General features: G+C 50.0%; 2 protein-coding genes across 2 annotated transcripts in view; one reads left to right on the top strand and one right to left on the bottom strand.

The window, feature by feature from the left end:
* MED16 (mediator complex subunit 16) overlaps positions 1-6,877 on the top strand; it is a 50,450-nt gene extending 43,573 nt beyond the window's left edge. Inside the window, 3 exon segments of the mRNA XM_060232805.1 lie at positions 3,307-3,523; positions 5,177-5,260; positions 5,370-6,877. Coding sequence (XP_060088788.1) covers positions 3,307-3,523; positions 5,177-5,260; positions 5,370-5,496 — 428 coding nt within the window. The 3' untranslated portion in view covers positions 5,497-6,877.
* A 1,690-nt stretch (positions 6,878-8,567) lies between these two features.
* On the bottom strand, positions 8,568-21,589 carry LOC132567154 (complement factor D-like). Its single transcript, XM_060232802.1, has 5 exons — positions 21,411-21,589; positions 18,918-19,074; positions 16,545-16,689; positions 12,472-12,729; positions 8,568-8,916 (listed from the first exon to the last, which is right to left on the bottom strand). Exons 1-5 carry the CDS (start codon positions 21,466-21,468, stop codon positions 8,725-8,727), a joined length of 810 nt encoding a protein of 269 aa, XP_060088785.1. The 5' UTR covers positions 21,469-21,589; the 3' UTR covers positions 8,568-8,724.
* Between the last annotated feature and the right edge of the window lie 354 nt (positions 21,590-21,943).

The following is a 21,943-nucleotide window of genomic DNA, read 5'->3' as shown; positions in this document are numbered from 1 at the left end:
CGGTCAGGAAGTTCTTCCTCATGTTGAGCCGGAAACTCTTTAGATTTAATTTCCACCCATTGGTTCTGGTCCTACCTTCTGGGGCCACAGAAAACAATTCCACGCCATCCTCTAGAGCAAGGGGGGGGGAACAGTGACTCTAGATGTTTTTTGCCTACAACTCCCATCAGCCCCAGCCAGCATGGCCATGCTGACTGGGGCTGATGGGAGTTGTAGGCAAAAAACATCTGAAGAGTCACTGTTCCCCACCCCTGCTCTAAAGGACAGTCCTTCAAGGACTTGAAGATGGCGATCCTATCACCTCTCAGCCGCCTCCTCTCCAGGCTAAACATGCCCAGCTCCTTCAACCTCTCTTCATAGGACTTGGTCTCCAGACCCCTCACCATCTTTGTCGCCCTCCTCTGGACCCGTTCCAGCTTGTCTAGATCCTTCTTAAAATGTGGTGCCCAAAACTGAACACAAGACTCCAGGTGAGGTCTTACCAGAGCCTCCATGTTCAGTGGCACTCTACCTCTGAGTTGCATTTGCCATCTAGGGAGGCGGTGGATTGAAAGCCCAGTGCTGATGTGGCGGGCCCAGAAATGAGCATGTAGGAAAGGAAGATTGCGGGCGGGCCTTTCCCACGGTGAGCCAGCTTTCTGTATGTGAGGATTTGTGGTGTAGTGGCTAAGAGGTGCTGAGGTAGGGTCTGGGAGACCCAGGTTCGAATCCCAACTTGTGCCATGGAAGCTCGCTGGGTGTCCTTGGGTTAGTTACAGGGTTGTTGTGGGGATAAAAATGGAGGAGAGGCAAAGGATGCAAGCTCCCGTGGGATTCCATTGGGGAGAAAGGTGGGGTATGAATGAATGAAGGAATGAACGAATGAATGAAGGAATGAACAAACGGAATTAATGAACAAATGAATGAAGGAAGGAAGGAATGAACGAAGGAAGGAACGAACAAAGGAATGAATGAACAAACGGAATGAATTAACGAACAAAAGAAGGAAGGAAGGAATGAACAAACAAATGAATGAACGAACAAACGATGGAATGAAGGAATGAATGATGGAAGGAAGGAAGGAATGAACGAATGAACAAAGGAAGGAATGAACGAAGGAAGGAATGAACGAAGGAATGAATGAACAAAGGAAGGAACGAACAAAGGAATGAATGAACAAATGGAATGAATTAACGAACAAAGAAAGGAAGGAATGAACAAACGAATGAAGGAAGGAAGGAACGAACCAACGATGGAATGAATAATAATAATAATAATAATAAATTTTATTTGTATCCCGCCCTCCCCACCTAGGCAGGCTCAGGGCGGCTAACAGCATTTCATAAAACATACAATAATAAATAAAACCTTTAAATTTAACAATATAAAACTTTAAATTTAACAACATTAAAAACCAGTCAATACAATTAAAATAAGTTGGTCTGGCAGTGCCGATGGTGTTTGACGCTAGTTCTGTCAGTTTATACATTCTATACAGTTTACACAGCGGTATAAGTCTTTAATTAGAATAAGATCCTTAATTAACAGCCTTCTTCAGCAGTCCGAATATGCAAATTTAAAGAGGACAGTCTTGCAGGCCCTGCGGAACTGATCAAGGTTCCGCAGGGCCTGCACCTCCTCCGGGAGCTGATTCCACAAGGCAGGGGCCGCAACTGAAAAGGCCCGTGCTCTGGTATTCTGGAGCTTGGCCTCTCTTGGCCCAGGGATAGTCATTTTATTTTTCCCGGCTGACCTCAGTGCTCTCTGGGGTTCATATGGGGAAAGACGGTCCCTCAGGTAGGCGGGTCCTCGGCCATATAAGGCTTTAAAGGTGATGACCAACACTTTGTACTGGACCCGGTATATAATCGGCAGCCAGTGCAGTCCACGTAGCCCCGGCCGTATATGTTCCCACTTCGGGAGTCCCAACAACAGCCTGGCCGCCGCATTCTGCACTAGCTGCAGCTTCTGGGTCCGGCACAAAGGTAGCCCCAAGTAGAGGGCATTACAGTAGTCTAATCTTGAGGTGACAGTTGCATGGATCACGGATGCGAGGTCCCGGCGCTCAAGGAAAGGGGCCAACTGCCTTCCCCGCCTCAGATGGAAGAATGCTGACTTGGCAGTGGCTGCTATCTGGGCCTCCATCGATAATGAAGGCTCCAGTAAAACACCCAGGCTCTTTACCTGGCGCGCTGCTTTCAATGGCTCACCGTCGAAGGCCAGGAGAGCTATTTCCCCTCCCAGAGCGCCGCGACCCACACAAAGGACCTCTGTCTTCGCTGGATTCAACTTCAGCCCACTCAGCCTAAGCCATGTCGCAACAGCCTGTAAGGCCCGGTCGAGATTCCCTGGGGCGGAGCTGGGCCGGCCGTCCATTAGTAGATAGAGCTGGGTGTCATCTGCATATTGATGGCAACCCAGCCCAAACCTCTGGGCAATCTGGGCAAAGGGGCGCATATAGATGTTGAACAACATCGGGGAGAGAACTGCTCCCTGAGGCACCCCACAATCCAGTGTGCGCCTCCGGGATCGCTCACCCCCAATAGCCACCCTCTGTCCCCGACCCAGGAGAAAGGAGGAAAGCCATTGCAAGGCCGACCCCTCAACCCCAATGTCGGCGAGGCGGCGTGTCAGTAGCTGATGGTCGACTGTATCAAATGCCGCCAACAGGTCTAACAACATCAGCACCGCAACGCCGCCTCGATCCAGTTGCCGCTGGAGGTCATCCACCAAGGCGACCAACACCGTCTCCGTTCCATGGCCCGGCCGGAAGCCAGACTGGCACAGGTCTAGGACGGAAGCGTCATCCAGAATGAATGATGGAAGGAAGGAATGAACAAAGGAAGGAATGAACAAAGGAAAGAACGAACAAATGGAATGAATTAACGAACAAAGGAAGGAAGGAATGAAGGAACGAACGATGGAATGAAGGAATGAATGATGGACGGAAGGAAGGTATGAACGAACGAATGAACAAAGGAAGGAATGAAGGAATGAATGAACAAACGGAATGAATTAACGAACAAATGAACGAACAAACGAATGAAGGAAGGAAGGAATGAACGATGCAAGGAAGGAAGGAACGAAGGAATGAATGAATGAACAAACGAATGAAGGAAGGAAGGAAGGAGTGAATGAACGAATGGAATGGAATGGAATAATTTAGACAGGATTGGTCTGTGACTTGTAAACCTCTTACCAGACTTTTCCGTGTTGAAGGACTGTAGATTTGTAGAGGCTCAAGGTGATGTCTTGGAGGAAGGTGGGGCAGAGAGCTGGGGAAAGCCGGAGGGGGGGAGCTGAGAAAGGCTGTTTTCCTCCAAGCAGGCCGTGACGAGAACCACCCCAGCGAGCCGGACGACGCCCTGATCGACGAATGCTGCCTCCTGCCCAGCCAGCTTCTGATCCCCAGCATCGGCTGGCTGCCCGCCAACGACTCCATCATCAGCAAGCTGCAGAACAAGCAGCCCCTCCGCCTGCAGTTCGGGAAGCCCCCGGGGCTGGGGGCCCACTCTGCCTTGCTGCACTTCGATGCCTTTGCCAGGTAGGCACGGCAGACCCAGGTCTGCTGTGGCTCTGTTCCAGCTGGACTCGTAGAGCGGATTCGCTCCGTTCATGGAGCCTCCAGTTGCAGTGGCAGTGTACCGTGGCTTTGGGGCTTCCCGGAAGCACCTGGCCGGGCTGCTGCGGAGAGGGTGGGCTGTTGGTCCGACCCTGCAGGGTTGTTGTTAGGAAAGGTGAACAGAGCAGCTGCCTTCCCCCTACAGTCCTTGCAGTGGGGACAGGAATTAGATGAGCAGTGTTCTTTATTTTTGCCCTGCTCCATGGACTTCTCAAAGGGAAGCTGGTCGGCAGCGGGTTCAGGGCTAACAGGAATGCTTCTTTCACACAACGAGCTGTGGAACTCAGTGCCACAAGGCAAACTGATGGCCACAAGCCTTTAGACACCTTTTGGATGTGGAAAGAAAAGGATTAGACTGGGGTGGCCAGACTTGCTTACCATAAGAGCCACATACGATAAACGGCAGAGGTCTGAGAGCCGCAAGACATGAACGTCAGATGTTTGAGGGAAGGAAGGAAGGAAGATGGGGAGAGAGGTGGAGGTGGAAAGAAAGCAACTTCAAATGCATTCTCCAAGCCACCAGCTGACTTGGCTTGGAGAAGTGATTTAAATAGAGAATTAAGAGAACACAAGAGAAGCCACGTTGGATCAGGCCAACGGCCCCTCCAGTCCAACACTCTGTGTCACACAGTGGCCAAAAAACCCCAGGCGCCATCAGGAGGTCCATCAGTGGGGCCAGGACACTAGAAGCCCTCCCACTGTGCCACCCCCCCAGCACTAAGAATACAGAGCATCACTGCCCCAGACATAAGAACATAAGAGAAGCCTTGTTGGATCAGGCCAGTGGCCCATCCAGTCCAACACTCTGTGTCACACAGTGGCCAAAAAACCCAGGTGCCTTCAGGAGGTCCATCAGTGGGGCCAGGACACTAGAAGCCCTCCCACTGTGCCCCCCCCCAGCACCAGGAATACAGAGCATCATTGCCCCAGACATAAGAACATAAGAAAAGCCATGTTGGATCAGGCCAACGGCCCATCCAGTCCAACACTCTGTGTCACACAGTGGCCAAAAAACCCAGGTGCCTTCAGGAGGTCCATCAGTGGGGCCAGGACACTAGGAGCCCTCCCACTGTTGCTCCCCCTCAAGCACCAAGAATACAGAGCATTACTGCCCCAGACAGAAGAACATAAGAGAAGCCATGTTGAATCAGGCCAACGGCCCATCCAGTCCAACACTACGTGTCACACAGTGGCAAAAAACCCCAAGTGCCATGAAGAGTTCCACCAGTGTGGCTAGAATGGCCTTCTCCAAGCAGGCTGATGGGTTGGTGCGGGCTTTTAGAGCCACACAATGTGTGTGAAAGAGCCATATTTGGCTCCTGAGCCACAGTTTGGCCACCCTTGGGCACCCAGCCTTTTTGAGCCTGCGGGCACCTTTGGAATTCTGACAGAAGGTGGTCGCAAAATGGCCACCGCAGAAAGTGGAGCTGAGCACAAAATGGCTGCCGATTTAGCACCAGCTGGCTGTTCACCACTGAGGGTGCCAGACTGGGTACTGGACAGCATTGAGCTGGGCCCAGCTCCAGCCCAGCTCCCTTCACAGTCAGCCAGAGTGACATTTTCCTTCCCTTCCAGGGCACCCGGGCAGCCCAAAATCGACCACTTGCGCCGGCTCCACCTCGGGGCATACCCCACCGAGGAATGCAAATCCTGTACCAGGTAAGCCGCGTGGGCTGGGATGTGGGGGCGGGAAGGAAGTATCTCGTTCGGCGGGGGGGAGGAGGGATTCTCGGCCCTGACGGCGGTGCCCTCCCTGTGCCGCCCGCAGGTGCGGCTGCGTCACAATGCTCAAGTCCCCCAACAAAGCGACGGCCGTGAAGCAGTGGGAGCAGCGATGGATCAAGAACTGCCTCTGCGGCGGCCTGTGGCGGAAGATGCCCCTCAACTACTCGTGACGGCGCCCCCTGCAGGGAGGGAGGACTGCGGGGAGAGATGTTCTCAGAGGAGGAAACGGCAAGTCTCCTGGATCCCGGGGCGCCACAAGATAGTCTCATGCCTGGACTTTTTTTGGGGGTGGGGGAAGGTGAAAGAAAGGCAGAGAATTTGGAAGACTGGACTGGTGTGGGGAGGGGAGGGGGGGGGAAGCTGGATTTGAAGCCACCAAAAAGGTGCGGAGGAACATTTGTGGGCCGTTCTCACCACACTTAGCGGGCTCCAAGAAAAGTGGGGAACCCCTCTCACCACAGAGAGGCTAACTCTCCCGCTCCCCAATTTCTGTACCACGATCTCTATCTGAAAATGACTGCTATCCAATACTGGCCGGTTGGGACTAAATCGGGCTCCGTCTGCACATTTCTCCCCTCTCTCCTGTAAAGAAAAAGAGGGAGAGAGAGAGAGAGAAACAACCCCTCTACCTGTGGCAGAGATAAACTACCTCTTTACCTGTGGCACACCAGTAAGCGGGCAGTGCTTAAACTTTTTTCTCGGCACGTTATCTTTCTACCTGCTGGTATCCCCGCTCAGTTTTTGTCACGGCTCTTTGTCCCGATACGTGGCGCTGTGCTGCTGTGGGATTCCTTCCCCAGCCCCCCGTGTCTGAGGGAAATTTCACCCAGTAGAGCTTCATGCACCAAAGTTCGCTGTACCATTCTCCTACGTTCCCGGGACATGATTCCCAGATAAGGGGAGGGTTTTTTTGTGACAGGAATCCTTTGCATCTTAGGCCACACACTCCTGATGTAGCCAGTCCTCCTGGAGCTTCCAGTAGGCCCTTTACGAAGAGCCCTGTAAGGAATTCTAGCAGGACCTCCTTTGCCTATTAGGCCACACACTCCTGATGTAGCCAGTCCTCCTGGAGCTTCCAGTAGGCCCTTTACGAAGAGCCCTGTAAGGAATTCTAGCAGGACCTCCTTTGCCTATTAGGCCACACACTCCTGATGTAGCCAGTCCTCCTGGAGCTTCCAGTAGGCCCTGTAAGAAGAGCCCTGTAAGCTCTTGGAGGATTGGCTACATCAGAGGGGTGTGGCCTAATAGGCAAGGGAGCTACCAAAAAAAGGCCCTGCCCCAGATATCCGCTGAGCACAAACCTTCGCCTTTGTGACCCTGTTGTGGTTTGGTGCGGCCGTTCCACAGTTGCGGGTGCCGTGTTCTTCAAGCACCGCTCCCCGTGTTTGTGCATGGCCCCTGCAAGGTCAGACGTTAACAGGGAAGATGAAAAATTCCTTGCAGCGGAGAAGGGGAAGAAGGGGTCGGGGTCGGTGTTCGGTTGCTGGTTACTCGTTGGTTTTTCTAAATCCGTCTTCGAATAAAGCTTTTCTAACAAATTGCACAGGGAAACCCCGTCTCGTGAGTGCTATTACAGGGAGCCACCCACACTGCCACCATGAGCAGCCCGGCTTGGCCCAGTTTATGAGTGGCAGTTCTGGGCTGCCATGGAGAAAAGTTGGCTCTCCCAGTTAGCTTTCAACTTGGGGGGGGGGGGGGGGGAAGGAGAATGACACTTGACTGCTTGGTGGCCAAGATCCACAGAGAACAGGCACTGTTGACTCCGTACGGGAAGTTAATTAGAGGCACTGAACAGTCGAATGCGGGGACAGAACCGTCTTCATGGGGGCCCTTTGACTGGAAAATTGTTTCTGCCCCAGGAGGAAAGAAACCAACCAGTTTGGTGTAGCGGTTAAGCGTGCGGACTCTTATCTGGGAGAACCGGGTTTGATTCCCCCACTCCTCCACATGCAGCTGCTGGAATGGCCTTGGGTCAGCCGTAGCTCTCACAGAGTTGTCCTTGAAAGGGCAGCTGCTGGGAGAGCTCTCTCAGCCCCACCCACCTCACAAGGTGTCTGTTGCAGGGGGAGAAGATAAAAGAGATTGTAGGCCGCTCTGAGACTCTGTCCTTGAAAGGGCAACTTCTAGGAAAGTTCTCTCAGCCCCACCTGCCTCATAGGGTATCATGGGAAGGAAGGGAAAGGAGATTGTAGGCTGCTCTGAGACTCTGTCCTTGAAAGGGCAGCTTCAGGGAGAGCTCTCTCAGCCCCACCCACCTCACGGGGTGTCTGCTGTGGAGGAGGAAAGGAAAGAGAGATTGTAGGCCGCTCTGACACTCTATGCTTGAAAGGGCAGCTTCGGGAGAGCTTTCTCAGCCCCACCCTACCTCACTGGGTGTCTGTTGTGGGGGAAGAAGGGAAGGGAGATTTTAGGCCGCTCTGAGACTCTGTCCTTGAAAGGGCAGCTGCTGTGAGAGCTCTCTCAGCCCACCCGCCTCAAAGGGTGTCTGTTGTGGGGGAGGAAAGGAAAGGAGATTTTAGGCCGCTCTGAGCCGCTGTCCTTGAAAGGGAAGCTTCTGGGAGAGCTCTCTCAGCCCCACCTTCCTCACAGGATGTCTGTTATGGGGGAGGAAGGGAAAGGAGATTGTAGGCCACTCTGAGACTCTGTTTTTTAAAGGACAGCTTCTGGGAGAGCTCTCTCAGCCCCACCTTCCTCACAGGTTGTTGTGGGGGAGAAAGGGAAAGGAGATTGGAGGCTGCTCTGAGATGCTGTCCTTGAAATGGCAGCTTCTGTTAGATCTCTCTCAGCCGCACCTGCCTCACAGGGTGTCTGTTGTGGGGGAGAAAGGGAAAGGAGATAGTGAGCTGCTTTGAGATGCTGAAATTCAGTGTGAACTGACAAGACATATCTATGAATCTGAAAAAGTCCCAAATTTGCAGAAAAATTTGAAATCTAAAAATGAAAATACATTTATTTATTTATTTATATTTTGATTTATATCCCACCCTTCTCACCGAAGTGGGATTAATATCCCTTAAAATAACAAACAGCGCCTGAATCTTGATGAAACAACGTAGCCATTTCTAGGCAACCACCCAGTATTGCCAGCCTGCAAGCCCCGTCAGTTAAATGCATGGTGAGGAGATAGGATCATTCACAGCACTGTTGTGGCTTTTTTAAAAAAACCAAAACCAAAATATACTATACTAATTTGATACACGTAAAAAGACAGCAGATATTTATATTAAAAAGAAAAAGCCTATTCAGTGGCATTGCATATATTTATTGTCACACGGGGATTCTTTGCTCTGTTTTCTTAGCCTGTGCCCTTTCCCTGGGGCTCCATTTTTTCACTCGAGAGGACAGCAAAACTCACGGGTGCCTTTGCCCTCCCAGGGTGTGCCCAAGCGACCCCCATCTTAAGGCCCAGCAGCTGCCTTGGGCCCCTCCGTCGGCTGTTGCGTCATAGCCCAGACACTCTCGATCCAGTTAATATAGGGCGGGATCCGGGTGTAAATGCCGGGCTTCTTCCAGTAGCCGCAGATCCGGGCGCCCGTGGCCACCACACCTTCGGCCACCCCATTGCAAACGAGAGGCCCGCCAGAGTCCCCCTGGAAAATAAAAACGAATCATCAGGAGGGAATGCTTCCAAGTGAGCTCCAAGCAGGGATGGGATTCTAACAGGAGCTTCTTTGCATATCAGGCCACGCACCCCTGATGTAGCCAATCCTCCAAGAGCTTACAAGGCTCTCTTTTGTAAGCTTTTGGAGGATTGGCTGCATCAGGGGTGTGTGGCCCAATATGCAAAGGAGCTCCTGCTAGAATTCCACCCCTGGCTCTAAGGCTTGGACCCCCAATCATTGCCTTAGTTTGAGGGGCAGAGCTGCTCTTAAGAAAAGCTGTTCCAATATGCAAGCCCCCTATAAGATCGCTTCCCTCCCCCAGCAGGAAACTGTGGCTGTATTTGTGGTCATTGGTAGGTGGCTCTTAGAGAAGGGACCTCCAGGGTCATCTAGTCCAACCCCCCACACGATAGCAGGAAACTCAGAAATGCTATCCGCAGTGACCCCTGCTCCACACCCAAAAAATGGCCAAAGACCCCTCTTGGATCTCTGGACAAACTGGCCTGGAGAAAAATTGCTGCCTGACCCCCAAAGTGGCATTTGGCATTTCCGAAGAAGAAGAAGAAGGAAGAAGAAGAAGAAAGAAGGAACATAACAGAAGAAGCTATGTTGGATCAGGCCAATGGCCCATCCAGTCCAACACTCTGTGTCACAAAGTGGCCCAAAAAATTTATTTATTTATATATACACATACATACATATATATACGCACTGTGGCTAATAGCCACTGATGGACCTCTGCTCCATATTTTTATCTAACCCCCTCTTGAAGCTGAAGGAGAAGAAAGAAAAAGAAGGAAGGAGAAGAAAGAAAAACAAGAAAGAAGGAAGGAAGGGAAAAGAAGAAGAAAGAAGGAACGTAAGAACATAAGAGAAGCCATGCTGGACCAGGCCAATGGCCCATCCAGTCCAACACTCTGTGTCACACAGTGGCCAAAAAAATTATATATACATACACACACACACTGTGGCTAATAGCCACTGATGGACCTCTGCTCCATATTTTTATCTAACCCCCTCTTGAAGCTGAAGAAGAAAAAAGAAGAAGGAATAAGGAAGGAATGTAAGAACATAAGAGAAGCCATGTTGGACCAGGCCAGTGGCCCATCCAGTCCAACACTCTGTGTCACATAAGAATATAAGAAGAAGCTATGCTGGATCAGGCCAATGGCCCATCCAGTCCAACACTCTGTGTCACACAGTGGCCAAAAAAATTATACACACACACACACACTGTGGCTAATAGCCACTGATGGACCTCTGCTCTATATTTTTATCTAACCCCCTCTTGAAGCTGAAGAAGAAGGAAGGAGAAGAAAGAAAAAGAAGGAAGGAAGGAAGGAAAAAGAAGAAGAAAGAAGGAACATAAGAACATAAGAGAAGCCATGTTGGATCAGGCCAATGGCCCATCCAGTCCAATCCTTTGTGTCACATAAGAGAAGCCATGTTGGATCAGGCCAATGGTCTATCCAATCCAACACTGTGTGTCGCACAGTGGCCAAAATTTTTTTTATATATATATATATATATACACACACACACACACTGTGGCTAATAGCCACTGATGGACCTCTGCTCCATATTTTTATCTAACCCTCTCTTGAAGCTGAAGGAGAAGGAAAAAAAAGAAGGAAGGAAGGAGAAGAAGGAAAAAGAAGGAAGAAGGAAGGAGAAGAAAAGAAAGCAGAAGAAGCAGAAATAAGGAAGGAGAAGAAGGAAAAAGAAGAAGAAAGAAGGTAGGAGGAGGAGAAGAAGAAGAGTAGTTTGCCTAGTGCGTGAGTGGGTCAAACCTAGCTACTGACGGACCTCCCATAAGAGAGAAATGCCTTCTCCAAGCTGGCTGACAGGGCAGAGAGGGCTTGGAGAACCACACAATATATATAAAACAGCCACAGTTTGGCCACCTCTCTATCTTAAACTGTCAGCCATGATGGCTCAATGGAGCAAATGGATTCGGGGACGAATCGAAAGGGAACGCTCGACGCTCAACACTTTTACTTCCTGGTTGTGAGCTCTGCCATCCATCTCACCACCAGATGCCGAAAGATTTGGTCTCCTCCAGCAGGGCAAGTCGTAGCTCTGACATCCTTTGGGTTACCAATCCCCAGGCGTGGCCTGGGAGTTTCCCAGAATTCCAACCCATCTCCAGACTAGAGAGATCTGTTCCCCTGGAGAAAATGGCTTGCTTTGGCGGGTGAGCTCCTTCCTTTCCCTGAATCTCACCCACTCCGGACTCCACCCCTCCCTCCCAGATCTCCTGCAATTTGCCCTATTTCACAAGGCCTCTGGCAAATTGGTCATGAAAAAGCCCTTGGGTCATTGCAGGGCCCGATATAGCAGCGCTGCCAAATCCGATTCAAGAAATATCTGGGGGCTTTGGGGGTGGAGTCAGGAGACCTTGGCAGTGGAGCCAGGAGTAAGGGCGTGACAAGCACAATTGAACTCCAAAGGGAGTTCCGGCCTTCATGTTGAAAGAGGGACCACACACCTCTAAAATGCCTTCCCTCCACTGGAAATAATGAAGGATGGGGCACCTTCTTTTGGGGCTCATAGAATTGGACCTCCTGGTCCTATCCTTTTGAAACTTGAAGGGTATTTTGAGGAGAGGTCACAGATGCTGTGCTGAAAATTCAGTGCCTCTATCTCAAAGAACAGCCCCCTCAGAGCCCCAGATACCTGTGGATCAATTCTCCATTATACTTTATGGGAATTGGTCTCATAGATAATAATGGAGTGCCCAGCAGAAATTTCCCTCCCCTCCTTCTGCTTTCTGATGGCCTCCAAGCTGTGGGGTCCCCTGCCCCTTCCTGAGAATTGAGTAACCCAAACAGCAACGTGGAAAAGTGAAGAAAAAACACAGCCCAAAGGCATCCACTTTAATCTGCAGAAAATGATTTCAGCTATTGCTTTGTATGAATGTCTCAGGAACAGTGAAGCTTGTTAAAGCCTCCGGTGAAACAGGGCTATATGCGCTTCCCTGTCGCTCAAATGCGCTCTGCTGCTTTTGCGAGATAGCGGTATATCGCTTTTCGCGTCTACAATTTTTCAGCTTCAAAAATTACGAAGTTGCGCTGTGTCGCCTTAGCGGAATAACGCTGTATATATTATTCCATATACAATAAGCCTTCTCGACTTAAAGAATTACTCTTGAAATTCCTGTTCACAGCTTGGCAAGAATTTTTTTCCCCTTTGTACTCAATATATCACATGTAAGGTTTCCAGAATTGGTTGGTTGAACATATGAACATACGAAGCTGCCTTATACTGAATCAGACCCTTGGTCCATCAAAGCCACTCTTGTCTTCTCAGACTGGCAGCCAGTCTTGTCTTCTCAGACTGGCAGACTCCAGGGTCTCAAGCTGAGGTTTTTCACACCTATTTGCCTGGACCCTTTTTTGGAGATGTCAGGGATTGAACCTGGGACCTTCTGCTTCCCAAGCAGATGCTCTACCACTGAGCCACTGTCCCTCCCCATTGTTTGTGGATGCCTTTGGGCTGAGTTTTTTCTTCCCTACCTGGGGATTGGCAACCCTAGTCCAGTACCTTGCATGAATCTTTCTTCTTGGATTCTGTACACATCAGCTTTTCCGTAATGTCGCCGTCATAATGGATCCGCGTGTTGCAGACGGTCCGGCTGATGACGGACAGCTCTACGTGATGCAGTTTATCAGGAAGTCTGCCAGTGTTGCTGATGAACCCCCACCCGGCCACCTCGCACTGCGTCCCCGCCGGCACGTCCCTGTCTTCCCTCTGAAAAACCAGGACTTGCACATCCACGTTGATTGACGCTCTCTCACCTAGCTGGTTTGGAGAAGGGCAGAAGGGAAAGCAAGAGGCAGGCAGCTTGAGACCTTGCTATTGAGCAGGGGTGGTTTTGTAGAAAAAGAGGTGCTGGAGCTCATTAGCACAACATTTGCATATGCCTCACCCTCCTGACATCACTGGAAGGTGGACATAAGAACAGAAGAGAAGCCCTGTTGGATCAGGCCAATGGGCCATCCAGTCCAACACTCTGTGTCACATAAGAATATAAGAGAAGCCATGTTGGATCAGGCCAGTGGCCCCTCCAGTCCAACACTCTGTGTCACATAAGAACATAAGAGAAGCCCTGTTGGATCAGGCCAATGGCCCCTCCAGTCCAACACTCTGTGTCACATAAGAACATAAGAGAAGCCATGCTGGATCAGGCCAATGGCCCCTCCAGTCCAACACTCTGTGTCACATAAGAACATAAGAGAAGCCCTGTTGGATCAGGCCAATGGCCCCTCCAGTCCAACACTCTGTGTCACATAAGAACATAAGAGAAGCCATGTTGGATCAGGCCAGTGGCCCCTCCAGTCCAACACTCTGTGTCACATAAGAACATAAGAGAAGCCATGCTGGATCAGGCCAATGGCCCCTCCAGTCCAACACTCTGTGTCACACAGTGGCTAAAATATATATACACACACACACACAGAGTGGCTAATAGCCACTGATGGACCTCTGCTCCATATTTTTATCCAATCCCCTCTTGAAGCTGGCTATGCTTGCAGCCGCCGCCACCTCCTGTGGCAGTGAATTCCACATGTTAATCACCCTTTGGGTGAAGAAGGACTTCCTTTTATCCATTTTAACCCGACTGCTCAGCAATTTCATGGAATGCCCACAAGTTCTTGTATTGTGAGAAAGGGAGAAAAGGACTTCTTTCTCTACTTTCTGCATCCCATGCATAATCTTGTAAACCTCTATCATGTCACCCCGCAGTCGACATTTCTCCAAGCATTTTAACCTTTCTTCATAGGGAAAGTGTTCCAACCCTTTAATCATTCTAGTTGCCCTTTTCCGGACTTTTTCCAATGCTATAATATCCTTTTTGAGGTGTGGTGACCAGAATTGCACACAGTACTCCAAATGAGACCGCACCATCGATTTATACAGGGGCATTATGATACTGGCTGATTTGTTTTCAATTCCCTTCCTAATAATTCCCAGCATGGCGTTGGCCTTTTTTATTGCAATCGCACACTGTCGATATTTTCAGTGAGTTATCTACAACAACCCCAAGATCTCTCTCTCGGTCAGTCTCTGCCAGGACGAAATTATATCAGCTCAGCATCTCCCTTAAAATGCTTCTTGAATTATAATGGTCATAATAAGGCCTTCCTCCCATCCTACTTTTTCAATTACTTTCTCCATGTGGCCCCAGTGGTATGATGAAGATTTCCATCTGTCTGCTTTAGATGGTTTGGTTTTCCCATTTTTTGTGTGGCGGGGGGAGAGATATTAGAAAGTTTTTCAAACGTTTTAAGAGTCCAGCAAAATTCTTCCAGGGGGTTTGAACAATGGAGCCCAGAAGCAGGGAAGGGGGGGGGAATTTAAGGGGAAAAAAGCACAATAAAATTTAGAGGTTTCAGAGCTCCATGCAAAATGAGGCTTGTATATATGCATGTGTATAGAGATGTAACATTTCCGGGGGGGGGGGGGGGGCGGGACGGAAATTTTTGGAAAAATTGGGAGGGGGGGAAATGCTACAGTAGTACTTTTTTTCTTTCTTTTCCAGATTGAAAGACATTCTGTTGCGTTAGGAACATAAAATATGACTGTGGACAATTTTACTTGGCATGAAATTATCACAATGAGCATATTAAAAATATAGTGTATTCAAACAACTATTACAATCAGAATTTCTTTTTAAATAATATTTATTTGTAATTGTAACAAATGGAGCAACAATCTCCTGAACTGTTTACTAGTTTATGTCCACAAAAAATTTTAAAATCCAGAAGTAACAATTATTCATATTTCCTTTCCACAGTATTAAATAAAAATAAAAAGCTCATTCTCATGAAAATAACTGAAGATGGGGGAAGTGTCTTGAAGGGAGTGTAGGACTAAGTTAGAATGAATGGGCATGACCTGGGACTTGCTTGTCCTCAGTGCACAGAAATTAGAACAATCTGAGACCATACTTTTTTTTAGAAATGATTTGGAAAATACTTGAACACCTTATCTTAATATATTTCATTCATCATGTTAAAATAAAACATTCCATAATCAATTCCCCCCCCCTCCCCAATTTTTCAGGAAAAAACCCAAAAAAGTCTTCAGGAAAAAAAACTGGATTTTTTCCAGATTTTTCAGGGTTTTTTTCCCGGGCCTTCACATCTCTAACGCACAAACACACATACTGACACTGTCATTTCCCCCCCTCACTATTAGAGGGGGGGAAATCATAACAAAACCCACAGCTATATAAAAACATAGAAGATAACCTTGGGCTATGATATAAACCCAAGAGTATCATCTTAACTATGAATTCAATTTGCCAACTCTGGGCTGGGTATTACCTGAAGGCAGGGGTGGAATTCTAGCGGGAGCTCCTTTGCATATTAGGCCCCACCCCCTGATGTAGCCAATCCTCCAAGAGCTTACGAGGCTCTTTTTTTGTAAGCTCCAGGAGGATTGGCTACATCAGGGGGTGTGGCCTAATATGCAAAGGAGCTCCTAGAATTCCACCCCTCCTTGAGTCCAAGTGAGAAAAGGGAACTATAAATAACATAAAGAATAAATAAAGCTTTTAAAAAAAATTTTAAATGGGAAAACATGTCTGTCGGTGGTTATACCTGGATGGAACCTCCATGTTCCAAGGCAGTTTACCTTGGAGAGTACTAGGGGAAAATAAAAGAAGTTTGCCATCTCTGAGCTTTGAAGAAGGCTCAGGGAGGGGCACTGCTGGAGATGAGACTGGAAACAAGAGAATGGACTACCTGGGCCTCTAGCGGCTAGCCTCATCCTGCCAAGGTCTACACAGGACACCCCAAAAGGAATGTGGAAATGCACCTTCGTTGGGGTCTCTGAGCCATTTTTGGAGACGCGAAACCAAAGAAGATGACGACTGCAGATTTATACCCCGTCCTTGAATCAGTCTCAGAGTGGCTTACAATCTATGAATCAGAGTCTCAGAGTGGCTTACAATCTCCCTTAGCTCCATCCCCCACAACAGACACCCTGTGAGGTGGTTGGGGCTGAGAGAGCCTTCCCAGAAGCTGCCTTTTCAAGGACAGAGGCTCTGAGCAGCCTACAATCTCCATTCCCTTCCTCCCCCTCAATGGACACCCTGTGAGGTAGGTGGGGCTGAGAGAGCTCTCCTGGAAGCTGCCCTTCCAAGGACAGAGTCTCAGAGTGACCTACAATCTCCTTTCCCCTCCTCCCCCACAACAGACACCCTGTGAGGCAGGTGGGGCTGTGAGAGCTCTCCCGAAAGCTGCCCTTTCAAGGAGAGAGTCTCAAAGCGGCCTACAATCTCCTTTCCCCTCCTCCTCCACAACAGACACTCTGTGAGGTGGGTGGGGCTGAGAGGACTCTCACAGCAGCTGCCCTTTCAAGGACAGCGTCTCAGAGCGGCCTACAATCTCCTTTCCCTTCCTCCCCCACAACAGACATCCTGTGAGGTAGGTGGGGCTGAGAGGACTCTCCCAGAAGCTGCCCTTTCAAGGACAACCTCTGCCAGAGCTATGGCTGACCCTAGGCCATTCCAGCAGCTGCAAGCGGAGGAGTGGGAATCAAACCTGGTTCTCCCAGATAAGAGTCCGCGTACTTAACCACTACACCGAACTGGCTCTCTGGACACCTACCTGGATGAGCAAGAGGTCATCGTGGTTGTTCCCGACACTGCTGTTTGGGTGGGGGAAGAGCGCTTTGACTTCCAGCAGGCGCTTGTTTGGTTCTGCCTCCGAGAGGGAATGTGCCCCCACCAGGACCCGTAACGTCTCGTTGCCCCTGTGAATGGCATCAGGTGTTAACGTACGCTGTTTGCACCCGGCACACTGCATGACTTCAAATTCAGAGCAAAAAAACATCCTCTATTTCCTTACTCCTTGCTTCCTTTCCAAATCCCAGGCGAGGAATGCAGCATACCTTTTGAGGGGTTGCCACCTTCCAGGTGGGAAGGGGTTTAGAAGGAGAAGATGATGATATTGGATTTATATCCCACCCTCCACTCCAAATCTCCATTCCCTTCCTCCCCCACAACAGACCCTGTGAGGTGGGTGGGGCTGAGAGAGCTCTCCCAGAAGCTGCCCTTTCAAGGACAGAGTCTCAGAGCAGCCTACAATCTCCTTTCCCTTCCTCCCCCACAACAGACACCCTGTGAGGTGGGTGGGGCTGAGAGAGCTCTCCCGGAAGCTGCCCTTTCAAGGACAGAGTCTCAGAGTGGTGTACAATCTCCTTTCCCTTCCTCCCCCACAACAGACACCCTGTGAGGCGGGTGGGGCTGAGAGGGCTCTCCCAGCAGCTGCCCTTTCAAGGACAGAGCCTCAGAGTGGCGTACAATCTCCTTTCTCTTCCTCCCGCAACAGGCATCCTGCGAAGTGGGTGGAGCTGAGAGAACTCTCCCAGAAGCTGCCCTTTCGAGGACAACTCCTGCAAGAGCTATGGCTGACCCAAGGCCATTCCTGCAGTAGCAAGTGGAGGAGCTGGGAATCAAACCCAGTTTTCCCAGATAAAAGTCCACACACTTTAACCACTACACCAAACAAGCCTCCATGTAACAAGGTCCCAAATCAATTTCCAACGTTCTTTATTATGTGGGGTTTTTTTAAAAAAAAGAGTAAAAGTCTTAAATCAAGGGTGGCCACACTATGGCTCAGGAACCACATGTGGCTCTTTCACACATATCGTGTGGCTCTTGAAGCCCCTACTAACCCGTTGGCTAGCTTGGAGAAGGAACTTGTCTCTTTAAATCAGTTCTCCAAGCCAGCTGGCAGCTTAAAGAATGCATTTAAAGTTACTTTCTTTCCACCTCTCCCTCCCCATCTATTTCCTCCCTCCCTCCCTTCCTTAGAACATTAGAAATTTATCTGAGACCTTGTCACATGGAGGCCTGTTGCCTAGACCCTTTCCCGCCAGATCTGTGTTTCTCACTTTGCTGCCAACCCTCCAGGTGGTGGCTGGAGATCTCCCACTATTACAACTGATCTCTAGGCAACATAAACCAGTTCACCTGGAGGCAATGGCTGCTTTGGAAGGTGAACTCTCTGGCCTTATGCCCCCCTGAAGCCTCCCCCCCCTCCAGAAAACCCTGCCCTCTTCAGGATCCACCCGCCAAAATTTCTAAGCATCTCCTGACCTGGAGTTGGCAACCCAATTTCCCCCCTAGCTGGGGCTCTCAAGGTCTCAGAGCAGAGGAAGGTCTTTCCCAGCACCTGAGAGGGTGGGTCCTTCTACACCCAAAAGAGGGGCTTAGGACCACCCCCCGGATCTGTGCTCATCAACCTCCCAAAGTATGCTGCCCCTTCGCCCACCCCAGAGAGCAAAAGTGCAATTAGGGTTGTCAGGTCCAATTCCAACTAATATCTGGGGTCTTTGGGGGGCGGAGGCAGGAGACATTGGGGGTGGGGCCAGGAGCAAGGGTGTGGCAAGCATGGGTGGAATTCTAGCAGGAGCTTCTTTGCATATCAGGCCACACCCCCTGATGTAGCCAGTCCTCCAAGTGTTTACAAAATAGAGCCTTCTAAGCACTTGGAGGATTGGCTACATCAGGGGGTGTGGCCTGATATGCAAAAGAGCTCCTGCTAGAATTCCACCCCTGGTGACAAGCAGAATTGCACTCCAAAGGGAGTTCTGGCCATCACATTTAAAGGGACCACACACCTTTTAAATGCCTTTCCTCCATTGGAAATAATGAAGGATAGGGACACCGTTTTAGGGGCTCATAGAATTGGACCCGCTGGTCCAATCCTTTTGAAACTTGGAGGGTATTTTGAGGAAAGGCATTGGGTGCTCTGCTGTGAATTTGGTGCCTCTACCTCAAAAAAACAGCCCCCCAGATACATGCAGATCAATTCTCCATTATATCCAATCTCCATAGGGAACAATGGCGTGCCCAGCAGACATTTCCCTCTGCCCCCTCCCCTGCTTTCCGATGACCCTGAAGGGGGGGAGGGCCTCCAAACTGGAGGATCCCCTACCCCCTCCTGGGGATTGGCAACTGTACGTGTAATACTCACGCATCCTCCAAGCAATGAGCTGCGCTCAGCACCCACTGGTCAGCGATGAGGAAACCTCCGCAGATGTGCTTCCCGGCGACTTGTAAGGAGACCATGTAGGGTCGTTGGTGGGGAAGCGTCTCCTGTCCCCGCAGAATTCGGCCTCGAGGCCTGGCCTCTGTAAAGGCAGCCGCAGAAGAGCGCAGGAGACACACTTAACCATAAGGCTGAGCTCTTTCACCGAACTACAGTTCCCAGGATCCACGGGGGAAGGGAGGGGAAGCCGAGCTCCTTATACCCCCAGTTTCTCCTGGCTTCACCCCCAAAGTCTCCAGATATTTCTTCAGTTGGACTTGGCAACCCTACATCCCTATCTGGCCTGGCCTATTTCCAATCAAGACCTCCTGTTAGGAACTCATTCTCCCACCTTGGCAGTGACCAGGTCACTCACTAATGCTGTGCAAAAAAGACTCTCCAGTTGCAACTCTGTGTGAGTCCTTCTGAGTTGGGCTACGCTTCCCCTCACATACAGAGACTCGCTCAGAGAAGCCCCTAGAGCAGGGGTCCTCAAACTTTTTAAATAGGGGGCCAGTTCACTGTCCCTCAGACCGTTGGAGGGCCGGACTGCCGTTACTGTACAAGGCTGCGGGCCGTCAGTTCTCCGTCTTCTGCATCTCTCTCCCTTCCCCACACCACACACCCCAGCCTGGGAACTCACCTCACATCGGTATCACCTCACACTCTGTCTCCGCCGCATCAGCCCAGTGCCGGAAGTGTGCGTTGCTAACGCGAGTTTAGGTCGAACGTCACTTCCGGTCTGATTTTGCCATAACCCGGCGGGCCGCATAAACGTCCTCAGCGGGCCGCATCTGGCCCGCAGGCCGTAGTTTGAGGACCCCTGCCCTAGAGGATGCCATCCTCTGAAAGTGGGTCATTGACTCTCCCACGTAGGTGGGTAACCTTTCTCAGCTGCCAAAGTGAAGGGAGCTCCCAGTTTCAAATCATTACTTACAGGGCGCTTTTTTTTAGCAGGAACACACTGGAACACAGTTCCAGCCGGCTTGCTGTCCAGGGGTGTGGCCTAAGATGCAAATTAGTTCCTGTTGGGCTTTTTCTACAAAAAAGCCCTGTGTGAAACAATGGTGAGGTCAGGGGGTGTGGCCTACTATGCAAATGAGTCCCTGCTGGGCTTTTTCTACAAAAAAAGCCCTGTGCGAAACAATGGTGAGGTCAGGGGGTGTATACTACTATGCAAATGAGTTCCTGATTGCTTAAAGTGCCTTTGGGGAGAGGGATTTTGCTGGAAGCAAGGGCAGGCCAGGCTGCTTGCTCCTGTAACAGGAAGAGAATACAAAACAACTGTGCCTAAAACATACACTTAACACTTCTTTAAAGTAAAAAGGTAAAGGTAAGCATCAGTTGTTTTAGACTCTGGGGTGACGTTTTCATGGCAGACTTTTTACGGGGTGGTTCGCCATTGCCTTCCCCAGTCATCTACACTTTTCCCCCAGCAAGCTGGGCACTCATTTGACCGACCTCAGAAGGATGGAAGGCTGAGTCAACCTCGAGCCAGCGACCTGAACCCAGCTTCCGCCGGGATCGAACTCAGGTCATGAGCAGAGGGCTCCGACTGCAGTACTGCAGCTTTGCCACTCTGCACCACGGGGCTCTTTTGCTTAAAGTAGAAACACTCAAAACCTTATAAGTATACAAGCATCAGTATATGAACAATATGATTACAAAACTTAAAAAGCACAGAGTCTCATAAAGAACAAGTCAGTTTCACTGCTTGACTCCAGAAGACTTCTCAGTCCTTGAAGGATTGTAGAAAATCCCAAATTAATTTTGAACCCAGAGTCTACCCCCAAAAATCGGCTCCCAAGGGAAGTTTGCCTTCACGGGATCGCCAGCTTGAAATATCGCATTTTGCTGAATATCACAGCTTTTTCATAAGCTGAATAAATATTACTGACAGGGTTTTTTTTTTTTTAGCACGAATGCACAGGAACACGATTTTGGCTGGCTTGGTGTCAGGAAAGGAAAGGAAAGGTCCCTTTGCAAGCACCAGTCATTTCCGACTCTGGGATGACATTGCTTTCACAACGTTTTCACGGCAGACTTTTTACGGAGTGGTTTGCCATTGCCTTCCCCAGTCTTTTACACTTTCCCCCCTAGCAAGCTGGGGACTCCTTTTACCGACCTCAGAAGGATGGAAGGCTGTCGACCTTGAGCCGGCGACCTGAATCCAGCTTCTGCTGGAATCGGTGTCAGGGGGTGTGGCCTAATATGCAAATGAGTCCCTGCTGGGCTTTTTCTACACAAAAAGCCCTGATTACTTATAAACTCAGCAAACCTAGTTGTTGAGGAGCGGCAGGACAGCAACAGGTGATATCTGGGGAGGAGAGGCCAAGACATAACCTGGTCTAGGTGGGGTATGAGTGGGTGGTGACCCCCCGGGCAGGTGCCAATATTGCCCAGCCAGGGCCAAATTCTACAGAGGACCCGTCGACTCACCACATAGATGGAAGACGCCTGCCCAGAGAAAGAGCGCCCAGAAGGAAAAGCCCCCCATCTCCGCTCAGTCTCAGTCTTCTGTGAAGCTCACCTGAAGTCAGTGTCTCCCCTTTAGAAGGAAGCCTGTGATAGGCTGGGGCAGTGTGTGTGGGGGGGGGGATGGACTTTCAGGGAAACAGGCTTATCAGATGGAATTTTTCAGCACAAACAACGGGAGGGGAGGGCTGGGCTATGGCCTGTCCGTCCCAGCTGTTGGTTTTGGCAGGAACGCAACTTCCTCCTCATCTTGTGAAATCCGAACAAGCGGTGATGTTGCTTTTGGTGCGGACTCTGCTTGTCTTGTCGAATGGTGGCGTTTGGGATGGTTCCAAACGTAGGTTTTCCCCTGGCCAGCCTTGGATAACACTTTCCTATCCAGTTGAGCCAACGTCATCAGTTCTAGAGGAAGGCTAGGGTTGTCAAAAACGCAAATCCATACAAGATGCAGTGTACCAGCATCAGTAGCAGGTAGGGTTGCCAAGTCCAATTCAAGA

Source organism: Heteronotia binoei, chromosome 2 (assembly GCF_032191835.1).
Source record: "Heteronotia binoei isolate CCM8104 ecotype False Entrance Well chromosome 2, APGP_CSIRO_Hbin_v1, whole genome shotgun sequence".
Taxonomy (NCBI): Eukaryota; Metazoa; Chordata; class Lepidosauria; order Squamata; family Gekkonidae; genus Heteronotia; species Heteronotia binoei.
The sequence above is the reverse complement of the archived record's forward strand: the minus strand, read 5'-3'. Positions and strand labels throughout refer to the sequence as shown.